Source organism: Ascaphus truei, chromosome 7 (genome assembly GCF_040206685.1).
Source record: "Ascaphus truei isolate aAscTru1 chromosome 7, aAscTru1.hap1, whole genome shotgun sequence".
NCBI lineage: Eukaryota > Metazoa > Chordata > Amphibia > Anura > Ascaphidae > Ascaphus > Ascaphus truei.
This window is the reverse complement of record NC_134489.1, coordinates 59,789,627-59,801,850: the sequence shown is the minus strand read 5'-3', so window position 1 is coordinate 59,801,850 and position 12,224 is coordinate 59,789,627. Positions and strand designations below refer to the sequence as shown.

At 42.4% G+C, this 12,224-nt stretch overlaps 1 protein-coding gene across 3 annotated transcripts in view; it reads left to right on the top strand.

The window, feature by feature from the left end:
* Window positions 1–12,224, top strand: part of NBEAL1 (neurobeachin like 1) — an 84,537-nt gene that overhangs the window by 57,526 nt on the left and 14,787 nt on the right. For all 3 annotated transcript variants that reach the window (XM_075608582.1, XM_075608579.1, XM_075608580.1), the window contains 10 exons: window positions 3,948–4,097; window positions 4,986–5,143; window positions 6,023–6,147; window positions 6,899–7,019; window positions 7,162–7,310; window positions 7,808–7,941; window positions 8,571–8,672; window positions 10,882–10,977; window positions 11,229–11,353; window positions 11,950–12,090. In XM_075608582.1, the coding sequence (XP_075464697.1) occupies window positions 3,948–4,097; window positions 4,986–5,143; window positions 6,023–6,147; window positions 6,899–7,019; window positions 7,162–7,310; window positions 7,808–7,941; window positions 8,571–8,672; window positions 10,882–10,977; window positions 11,229–11,353; window positions 11,950–12,090 (1,301 nt within the window). The remainder of the gene's footprint in view (window positions 1–3,947; window positions 4,098–4,985; window positions 5,144–6,022; window positions 6,148–6,898; window positions 7,020–7,161; window positions 7,311–7,807; window positions 7,942–8,570; window positions 8,673–10,881; window positions 10,978–11,228; window positions 11,354–11,949; window positions 12,091–12,224) is intronic.

Below are 12,224 nucleotides of genomic sequence, written 5' to 3'. Positions count from 1 at the left end.
GTATTGGTTAGTACTCACAGTAGATGAGAAATTCTTGACTCCTTTTGGTGTGCTTCCAGCAATGAAAATAACAATATTTGTTAATCCCAGGATAGGGTCAGCAGTGTACAGCAACCGGAACTGTTCCGGTTGCTGTGCACTGCTGACCCTATCATACAGAAGAAAAAGGACCCAGTCTTGCAGCACTCAATCACTCGGAATGTAATGTTGTAAATTTAAAATATACTTTATTGATAACCTTGAATAAAAAATAGGGGGTTAAAACGTAATTAAATGATGATAAACAGCTCGTGACTGTATCCTATATACCCCACCTACGGTAAGGTGGGTAGGTGTAAATAGAATCCCTAATAAATATTGGGGATCAAGCGCTACGGATAGTAGCTACCTAAAAATATAGGAAAAAGGAGCCTCTGAGAGCCCACTTGAAGACACTCTCCTTGCGAGTGTATCCAGGCGTATGATACGTACTAAATTGATACACTGAGGATAGGTACAATATTTAGTATGGCATAATGTGCGCTTGGTTAGACCTATATGATGTCTGTCCCTGATATAGATATGCGCTGTGTGAGCCAGGTCTATGGTGAGAACCTGTGTAGCCCCCACTATTGATCATAGGTGCAGGCTCATGGACATACTGCGTAGAAAGATACAGGATAGTATGGCATTGGCTAAGGCATAAAATAATCCTCTAGACACCTAAACTGTAGGTGAGGTAGGTTGTTGTTGACCAGGGTAAACCTTAACTCGTGTCAATATAGGTTGTCAGTGTTATCTGCTGTTGCTGCCCAATGGACGCTGTATAAGGAGCCAGATGCAGATACTAGGTATATATATGCAAATACCCTGACGTGAGCGTGATACTGTGCTGCGCACAAAGGGTGAATTATGGCATAAAGGCAACTTCCAACGTGTATGCAGCGGCACAGGAGGGTTAGCACTAATCAATGAATGTGATGTTGTAGGCTGTAACCCCCTGCATTGCTGTTCAGCAGATAAAGGGTTAATATATAATATAAAGCCAAATGTTCAGCTCAAAGGAGTGTGGTGTAAGGATGGTTGAACCAGGGTTTAGTAAGTGAAACCCATAAGCGCACCACCCTCCCTCTCAAAGATCAGATGACCTGTATCTGTAACCAAGTGGAGGAACTAACTAATAACGCACAGTCCCCTACATCAGCGCTGGTCCTGGTTATATCAGCGCTGATGTGCTCGAGGACTTGCCTGTCTGAAGGTGAGCAACTCAATAGCCCCTCTGGCTGGAGGATCCCGCGATAGTGTTATATAGCGCGATCCCATGTAACATGCACAGGCAGGGAAGCTTAGGATGTACACAGACGCTGATGAATATCAGAATGCTGCTGCATTTTAAATAAATGAGCTTCCCGCGTGTGCAGGAGGTAAACTGCCGACGCGCGCGTTTCACGTAGTGAACGCTTCTTCAGGGCACGTACGTACGTGCCCTGAAGAAGCGTTCACTACGTGAAACGCGCGCGTCGGCAGTTTACCTCCTGCACACGCGGGAAGCTCATTTATTTAAAATGCAGCAGCATTCTGATATTCATCAGCGTCTGTGTACATCCTAAGCTTCCCTGCCTGTGCATGTTACATGGGATCGCGCTATATAACACTATCGCGGGATCCTCCAGCCAGAGGGGCTATTGAGTTGCTCACCTTCAGACAGGCAAGTCCTCGAGCACATCAGCGCTGATATAACCAGGACCAGCGCTGATGTAGGGGACTGTGCGTTATTAGTTAGTTCCTCCACTTGGTTACAGATACAGGTCATCTGATCTTTGAGAGGGAGGGTGGTGCGCTTATGGGTTTCACTTACTAAACCCTGGTTCAACCATCCTTACACCACACTCCTTTGAGCTGAACATTTGGCTTTATATTATATATTAACCCTTTATCTGCTGAACAGCAATGCAGGGGGTTACAGCCTACAACATCACATTCATTGATTAGTGCTAACCCTCCTGTGCCGCTGCATACACGTTGGAAGTTGCCTTTATGCCATAATTCACCCTTTGTGCGCAGCACAGTATCACGCTCACGTCAGGGTATTTGCATATATATACCTAGTATCTGCATCTGGCTCCTTATACAGCGTCCATTGGGCAGCAACAGCAGATAACACTGACAACCTATATTGACACGAGTTAAGGTTTACCCTGGTCAACAACAACCTACCTCACCTACAGTTTAGGTGTCTAGAGGATTATTTTATGCCTTAGCCAATGCCATACTATCCTGTATCTTTCTACGCAGTATGTCCATGAGCCTGCACCTATGATCAATAGTGGGGGCTACACAGGTTCTCACCATAGACCTGGCTCACACAGCGTATATCTATATCAGGGACAGACATCATATAGGTCTAACCAAGCGCACATTATGCCATACTAAATATTGTACCTATCCTCAGTGTATCAATTTAGTACGTATCATACGCCTGGATACACTCGCAAGGAGAGTGTCTTCAAGTGGGCTCTCAGAGGCTCCTTTTTCCTATATTTTTAGGTAGCTACTATCCGTAGCGCTTGATCCCCAATATTTATTAGGGATTCTATTTACACCTACCCACCTTACCGTAGGTGGGGTATATAGGATACAGTCACGAGCTGTTTATCATCATTTAATTACGTTTTAACCCCCTATTTTTTATTCAAGGTTATCAATAAAGTATATTTTAAATTTACAACATTACATTCCGAGTGATTGAGTGCTGCAAGACTGGGTCCTTTTTCTTCTGTATGATATTATCACGTCTCCATCCAGTCAGCACCTCACTGTGGTCTAACACTAGCTGTGCGGGTTCCTTTTGCGTGTAGCACTGCTGACCCTATCCTGGGATTCACAAATATTGTTTGATGTGTGGGTTTCAGGTCAACACTTGAAACTACCTCCATCACGGGTGCGCAAACTTTTTTTGTTTGCGCCTCCCTGCCTGCTCTCCTCCCCCCCTTACCTTTTCTCTGGCATTGGTGGCGTTATTTGATGTTACAGTCTATTTTTATAGACCATGTTATTTTAGATTTGGGAATATGCATATTCTGCGGGTTTTACTAAATATTTGTCTTGACCTGCTCACCATCTTCTCCTATATTTGACACAATGACAGTACAATATTGCAGTCCTCCCGACCTCAGTCCATATTGGTGTTTCGGGATTTTCGCTAACGACTCATTATAATACAGTAAACTTCTTGCCTTTTTTATATGCCAAGGCAGTGTTTTTTTTTTTACCATTCGGCTACTCCTTTAGTTTACTTCCTAACTCTTTAGAGATCCTTATGTGTCTCTCAAGCTGTCCTTTACTTTCACCTCGCCTCTGAAAGGAGTAAAATGATCATTTACAGTAGTGTGACATTGTAAGGGAAACGTTATCCGTATTAGTCTGCCAATCCTCGGCGTCAAAACACTACAGTACATGGCCTGACATATAGAAGTGATTAAAGAGGCAATCCAAGCGGGCAATTTCTTTTTGCAAATGTTTTTCTTTTTTAACATGGGTTTGAAGCAGGGCGTCTCCGGAGCTGAACCCCATTAATTTCACCGCTCGGCTAGCAGGGATCACGTAATGGCCGCTTTTCAAAGCTCCCGCCCCCTGCAGGCCAATAGGACGCTGTGACATCTGGCGAGGCTTCCTATTGGCCCACGGGGTGTGGGAGCTTTAAATTTGCAAGAGATCTCAGCACTCGCTTTGGCGGTAAATATCTCTGGAAGCAGGGGGTGCCCGTAGCTGAAATTAATGAGGGTCAGCTCCAGAAACCCACTGCTTGATTCCCATGTTAAAAAATAAACAAAATTTGGATTGTTCCTTTTAAGACCGTAATGGAGAGAGACGTTTTTAAATGCAGCGATTAGTCATATGTAAAGTGTCGCTGAAGATTTTCTTTTATTGCAATGTATTCATATTCAGTCTCGATTCTGTTGCACCAGATTATTCCATACATGAAGCAGTATGAAGTGACCACATTTAGCAGAGGCCACGAACAAATGGCTCTATATTGGAAGGACTGCTATGAAGCACTAATGGTGAACATGCACAAAAGAGAGAGAGAACGGGGTGAGAGCAAGCTGAAATTTCAGGTAAAGCGCACATATATATTTTATCTCCCTCTCATATAGCTGCTGTGCAGGGTAAGATGCTGTTATATATTTTTTTTTTGCTACTAAAGGGGCCTGCAACCCATTGCATTTTCTTTTTTTAAATCTTTATTTTTTAGACAGAAATTCTGCAGCTAAAATAAAAGAATAGAGAATAAGAAAAAAACAAAGTCATAATACCTAATGGATCCCATCGGGTTTAAAGCCAGCCATAGGATTTCTTAATGAATTCATTACTGAGGTGCGACAATGGAAAATAGTATCAAGTGCGCAATGAAATACAAGAAACAAATCTATATCTGTGTTGGTGTTACCAGCGCATTCCAATCTTTAGCAATCATTACTTTGGGAGTTTTTGGAATAGAAACCCAGTGCACATAATTGATTTGAGTTTTGCCAGGTGGGCGATAAAGAACAATTTGGAACTGCTAATATAGGTGTTCTTCCTAAATATAGTTTACACATGAGCTTTCGATCACCATCATGTATCACGAAATGGAAGCCAGCTTGCAATCACCTTGTTATTTAAAGCCGCAATACACCTGCCAAACATTTGCACTTCCTGTTTTTTTTGTTTTTTTTAAAGATGTCATCCGTTGCCACTTTATTTTGGTCTGTGATTTGGTATGCAGTTTGATTTCCCAGGATGAAAAGTATCCCCGGACAAACAAACATTAAAAACGAGCAGACGGGATTTCTGGTGTAATGTTTTCTCTGAGGTGCATATAGTGCATTTTTGGGCAGGCCTCCTTCATAGTTGTCAGATTAAAACCAGTGCTAACATTTACGTTCTATAAAATAAGTCTCCCGAAATGCACGTCTTTAAATATATTTTGCATGGGTTAACTTTTTTTTTTTCTTAAAATTCAGGAATTATTTTTAGAGCCATTCAGCAGAAAGGGGCGTCAGGAGAACTCGCGTTATAACAGCATGCTGAAGCAAATCAACAGCCAGTGCACAGCCATGTTACGGCAGTGGAAAGCAGCACAGAGATACCTCTCTTGGGAACGTGGACCATGGGCAGACAGGTTGGATTTACACTTACTTTTTATCCTCTTTGACATTAATTTAACATCCCCATTATATGGCCAACTGATCATCATCTGCACCAAATTGGTTACATTAGTTTAACAAAAAAATAATTTTCAATTGCAGCCTGAAGCTAGTTTTGTTAGTCTAAATAAAGAGACTAAAAAGAAGAACTAAATGTGATTTACGTCAATAAGTCTGTGTAGATATCCCTTCTTTCTAATACAAACTTGCAATGTGATCCACACTTGAGTTTATACTTTGTTCATTTTATATACAGTAGTATAGTATTTTATCTGGATAAATGTGTTCTAAATACATTTCTGTATATATTTGTAGTAACTAAGGAGGGAGAGGGAGTAGGTGGTATGATACCTTTTATTGAACCAACAAGTAGTTGATATGTTGCAAGCTTTCAAGCTTCTTGTGGTCCTTCATCAGGTGCCCCGGTAAAGGTCCCGAGAGGTTCAAAAGCTTCTAACATTTCAACTACTTGTTGGTCCAACAAAAGGTATCATACCACCTCCTCCCTCTCCCTCCTTAGTTACTACATGGCAGAAAGGACCAGTCCGGCTTCCCACCCTTCTTTGCTTTCTATATTTGGTGAGTTTACATTCACATATTGATTTGATTATATTACTTGAATGTACCACATTTTGTGCATCTTTGTACGCTAAAATTGCATTTATTATTTGTAACATGTTTTGCTGTGGTTTCATTATGATATTCAATCCAGATGAATCGACAGCAATTTCTGGCTTTATTGATATATTTGTGACTTTAGCGCCACATTGTTTGCAGTTCTAAATACGTTCCCAATCACAGTTTTTTTTATTTTTTTATTTTTTTAAATCTATCTGCTTCCTTATTTTATATAGGAAAGAAAATGTGAACCACTGGAAACTCTCCAACGTGGAAAATTTCTCGCGCATGAGGCTTAAACTAGTGCAGAATAACAACTTTGATCCCCACTTGGAAGCCAGTGCATTGAGGGACAACCTAGGTGAGTCCGTATGAATTAAAAGGTTAAATGTGCAAACATGATCAACGTTATAGACCTATTTGGAACATGATGATCTAGGCCAGTAGTTCCCAACCTTTTTTACATTGTGAATCCGCCTGCTAGAAAATATTTGTTTGGTTAATCCCTATAACTGGAACAATTGGGCGCCACGCATAGTCCGTCACCCCAGTGAAACCATTTCTCCCATCCTCATCTCCCTCTCTTTCCCAGTCTCCTATCTCTCTCTCTCCCAGCTCTCCCCCTCTCTCCCCCCCCTGTCCTCTCTCTTTCGCCTCCTCTCCTTCCCCTGTCCTCTCCTCCCCCCCTCCGTCCTCTCACTCTCGACCCCCCCCCCGCCTGTACTCTTTCTTTCTCGCCAGGACATTTGGTCACCGGCAGTTAGTCGCTGCAGGCAATTGTTACCTTAACCCCTTACCCTAAGGGGATACGCAGGCAACTCTTCAAGTCGCTAGCATGTGATACTGCAGAGTGCAGAGAATTACTTCCACTGCCCTGCATCCACCATTACCCTTTTTTCTGTTCACTCCCTGGGATACTCCTCAAAAACTCCTAGGGTGCGTGAACCACCGGCTGGGTAACAGTGGGCTAGGTTTTTAATCAACATTTCAGGAGTCCCATGTGACTGGGGGGACTATATCACACAGAGTAGAACAGCAGCGTAAAGCCATAATAATTGTGTCTGAAAGGTTAATCAAGTTATAGTCCAAATGATTCTGTATGTATCCTGCAGGTGTCCTGCAGTCTGAACCTACAAGTGATTCACTGCTGTTGGAAGCCGTGAAGCAGGTTAAAGTCAGTGACCTTGAGGATGACGGACTTGAACTCCCAGAGGAGGACATTACAGGAAACGTGTACGTAAAACAGATCAGCATTCAGATTTCTGTCTAAGATGTGAGGGACTGGCAACATTTGCACCATTTCCTCTTTGCTGCCAAAGATTCTCCGTTACTTTATTTTCTGAATTCAAATTCAGTTTTTTTGTGGTTGCTTTAGAAATGAGAAGGAGGAGCAGAGTCAGAAGGAAAAGCTAGTGCTGTTGGAGGACTGCGAGCTCATCACAGTAATGGATGTGATCCCTGGCCGCCTGGAAGTCACCACTCAGCACATTTATTTCTCTGACGGCAGCACTGACAAAGAGGAAGGTGGGAAGCTGTGCTTATATTTGACATTTCTTTTTTCTGCACTGACTTATTATGGCGTAGACATCTAATAGCTTTATAGGCCCTAGCGCTATGATATGTTTGTGGACCAAAATAAGACAGAAATCCACGAATTAAGAGTAAAAATTAGAGGCATTTTCATATTAGACACCAGCCATTAGATATGTGAACATCATTAAATCTTCTTGTAGACAATGAAAATATTTAATTGTGACACTTTTAAATGTTGACGTCCTCCTTGATTCCACATAGATCAGACTGGTTAAAGCTCAATCCTCGAAGGCGAACACTAGGCCAGGTTTCCAGGATTAACACATAATTAATAAGTTAACCTAGCTCTGAATATCACTAAGGCAATTTAGAAACATGGCCTGTTATTGGCTCTGAAGGACATGGGGTCCACTGACACATATGATTTATTCATTGAAATGGTTTACAAGTTGAGTTCATGTTTAGGTCATTCCTTCATTTGCTTGTAGGTGTGGGGTTCGATTTTAAGTGGCTCCTTTCCCAAATCCGAGAGGTGCACTTGCGTCGCTACAACTTAAGGAGGTCCGCCTTGGAGATTTTTCTGATTGACCAGACTAATTACTTTTTGAATTTCAAGAAAGAGGTATGAGTCAATTTCTAGTGAATTTACAGAGTTGTGTGGGAATCTACAGGGAGTTTTTAATCCAGTGTGCAGGATTACACGCTACCAAAACATACAATGGCATGGAAATAATAACTTTTTAAGAGAAAGATTGTTTCTTTCTTTTTAACATAAACAGTGTTGTGCCGCTGTTAGAATGTTTCATCCCTCTCTGATAAAACTAGAACGGTTTTTAATCAATTCTTTAGCAAGTATAAATACATTATAACCTCATTTAGTGAATTGGGATATTTCTTCCACTATTACATGTATTATTTTCTTGTAATAACTGTTAAGATAACTGAATAGGCAGAATTCATTTAAAAAAAAAAAAAGGAAAAAAAAAATGTACTCGCGAGGCCAGTAATGGTAGTTTCTCTCCAAAGTTTGTCCACCTCCAAGGTGCTTTTTATACCGTGAGCAACGCATTGGTAAAGTTTATTATGCCTTAACAAGTCCAATTCTGCAAGGGCACAATTGGACCCAATTAGAAGTCCGGACATGCACATTGTGATTCTTTGTCCTTTTTGTGATCACAAAATATTCAGCCTATGGAAAATTGCATTTATGATCCTTCTTACATGTTGCACAATGATTGTCCTTTGTTACAGGTGAGAAATAAAGTGTACAGTCGGATTCTGTCTCTTCGCCTTCCAAATATATATGGGACCCGGTCACCACAAGAATTACTGAAAACATCTGGCCTTACACAGGTTAGAGAGCCCAGAGTTATCCTATAGAAAATGTGATGCTAGTTCTCCGTTGTACTGGTACTTTTCAAGATTGTAATGTGTACAGCTTATCAAATGTACGTCAAGACGATTTAAAGGTGCCAACACATATTGGGGTTGCAGTAAAATAAAGCCCTTATTCATATAATCACCTTACTTCAAAATATTTAAATGTTTGCTTTATAGGTTCAAAGGATTAAGCCTCAAGCCCTGACCTCATGCAGTACAACAAATATCACAAATTATACAACACAGACTTTCACTATGGGCTGGTTGGGCTTTAAACTAAGGCAACAAATATATGTTTTTACATTGATATTGTATAGTATTCATTATGTATTATTTATATCTATATCTATATTTTTTAAACCATTGTATGTCCGTGTCTAGGGGCAATCTGATTGGTCCGTCGGTCTGTCACTCAGCCTCTGGCCAGTCAGATTGCTCCCCTGGCCCGCCCGCCCCCACACACCTCTCATTGGTCATACTCACCAGCCACTGACACCGCTACCCACGGGCATCGCCGCACGCTCCTCGGTGCCACCGCCTCACCTCTCCCCACTCCCCGTCACAGCAAACCCCAGCGCCTCCAGCAACACTACCAGCGAGCAGAGGCGCACGCTCCTCGGAGCTGCCGCCTCACCTGCAGGAGGGACCCCCCACATGCCTTCTGCAGCTCTCCGGGCTCAGCTCTCTCCGTGCAGCTCCCCCCCCCTCTCTCCCTCCACATGCCCTCTGTGCTCTCCGTGCAGCTCCCCCCCCTCTCGCCCTCCACATGCCCTCTGTGCTCTCTGTGCAGCTCTTCCCCCCCCTCTCCCTCTCCCTCCACATGCCCTCTGTGCTCTCCGTCCGGCTCCCGTCCGATCCCCGCCCCTCCCTAGCAGATGACTTGAGCTGGGGTGCGACTCCCCCGGGCTGCACGAGGGAGCTGCTGCTGGCTGTATGCTGTAAGGTAAGCAGCTCCCCCCCCCCCCCCCCCCACACACACACTCCCTCCTCTCTGGCCTCATCCCTCCGTCCCTCCTCCAACACACACATGTACACACACACACACACATGTAGACACACACACACATGTAGACACACACAATCACACATGTAGACACACACACACACACATGTAGACACCCACACATGTATACACACATGTAGACACACACACATGTAGACACACACACACATGTAGACACACACACACATGTAGACACACACACACATGTAGACACACACACATGTAGACACACACACATGTAGACACACACATGTAGACACACACACACACACACATGTAGACACACACACGTAGACACACACACACATACACACACACGTAGACACACACACACACCCATATGTAGACACACACACACACACATGTAGACACACACACACACATGTATACACACATGTATATACACACATGTATATACACACACACACACACACATGTATACACACACATGTATACATACACACACGTATACACACATGTATACACACACACGTATGCACACACACATGTACACACACACATGTAGACACATGTATACACACACACACGTATACACACACACTCGTATACACAGACGTATACACACACACACACGTATACACACTCACACACACGTATACACACTCACACACACATATATATATATATATATCACACATAGACACAGACACAGACACACACATATATATACACATATATATATATACACACACACACACGGTATCCCCAACACCACCACATCAGCACACCGGCATTCTCTGCCCCCCGCCATTCCCAGCCCCCATCAGCACCCACACATCAGTACCTTCGCACCTCCCCCATCACCACACCCACATCAGCATCCCCACATCAACACCAACCCCTCCCAAATCAGCACCCCGATACAATCACCATCACTACAGCCACAGCTGCAGTACCACCGCACACCGCCATGGGCCGCGTGGACCACTCCCCACCCAACCACCCAAATGCCACCCCCAAACCACAAACATCCCGGGCAACGCCGGGTCTCTCAGCTAGTTATATTTAAAATAGCAACTAGCTTAGATGTACATGCTCATGATTAGAAAGGTTGTCAAGATAGTAAGTGGGGGAAAAAAACTGGTAACGTTTTAACTGCACCTTCAAATTGACAGAATCGTGATGTTTATTGTTTGTGTATTTGTTTGTTCGTTCTAGAAATGGGTGAACAGAGAGATTTCAAACTTTGACTACCTTATTCAGCTAAACACAATAGCCGGGAGAACATATAATGATCTTGCACAATACCCTGTGGTAAGTTGCATTGTACGGAGTGCCCTTTAATAAGTGTTCTGAAGGTTCTAAACATATTCATGCAAACTTCTTATTTCCATTTAAGATCATAGGTAAATTCCTAAGGTGCATCACTGGTATTTTTTTATATTGTTTTTTTTTAATTCCCTTGGTAAATTGCTTTGCTTTTACTTCCTTGCATGGCCTGATCCCAGAATGAGAAACATACTGTAGGCTTATTCTTGCTAAGAAAAATGTTTTGTTTATTTTAGTTCCCTTGGGTGCTGCGAGATTATACATCAGAAGAGTTGGACCTGAATAACCCAGCAGTGTTTAGGGACCTATCCAAACCCATCGGAGTAGTAAATGATAAAAACGCAATAGCAGTGCAGGAAAAGTGAGTTTTTTTTTTCTTCTTAGTTTGTGCTTACACATTTGAGCAACAAATTCCAGTTAAACAATACAGATGACGCATGAATTCACCTCTGGGTGCTTACTAGTCTCATAGTTTACCTTGATCATGCTGGAGATTAAAGTAATACTATAGAACTGCTACTGTATATGTTTCTGCTACCACAAAGCTTCTTCTCTTTCAAGATCAGATCTTCAAAAAATAACATTGAAATTCTCTGAAAAGCCTGGAATTTCTGCCTTTAATGTGCAAATAATATGCTGTAAGGGAGTGATTCTCTTGTATATTGTAGTGGTTAGAGGGCCATATACAAACCAGTAAACTGGACCAAATACACATTTATAACAGGGAGTTAAAAATGCAGTAATAACTATGTGCTGCTAAATTATATCTTTTATAGAAGTAGAATTTTCTTTGCAAAGGAGAATGGTCAAAAGTGTATAGATATACTGAAATTTTCTGTAGACTGGGGAAGATAATTGTATCGCCTAAACACAAATTGCCGCTTTAAGGCATCAACCTCCCATGTAGGAGAATTAGAACAAAGACATTCTAGTTACCTATATCATGTGCAATTGCAGGTTTGAAAATTTTGAAGACCCCCTGGGGACCATTGACAAGTTCCATTATGGCACTCACTACTCGAACTCTGCTGGCGTGATGCATTATCTGATCCGAGTGGAACCCTTCACCACGCTGCACATCCAGCTCCAGAGTGGAAGGTACCTTAAAAAAATGCTAGATATTGTTTTTATTTGGCTGCAAGGAAATCAAGTACAATAAGAGAAACGCTCTGCACCACCATTAATGTGAAACTGCTGGATATTTCTTACTACTGCTTCATAGCCATTTGAAG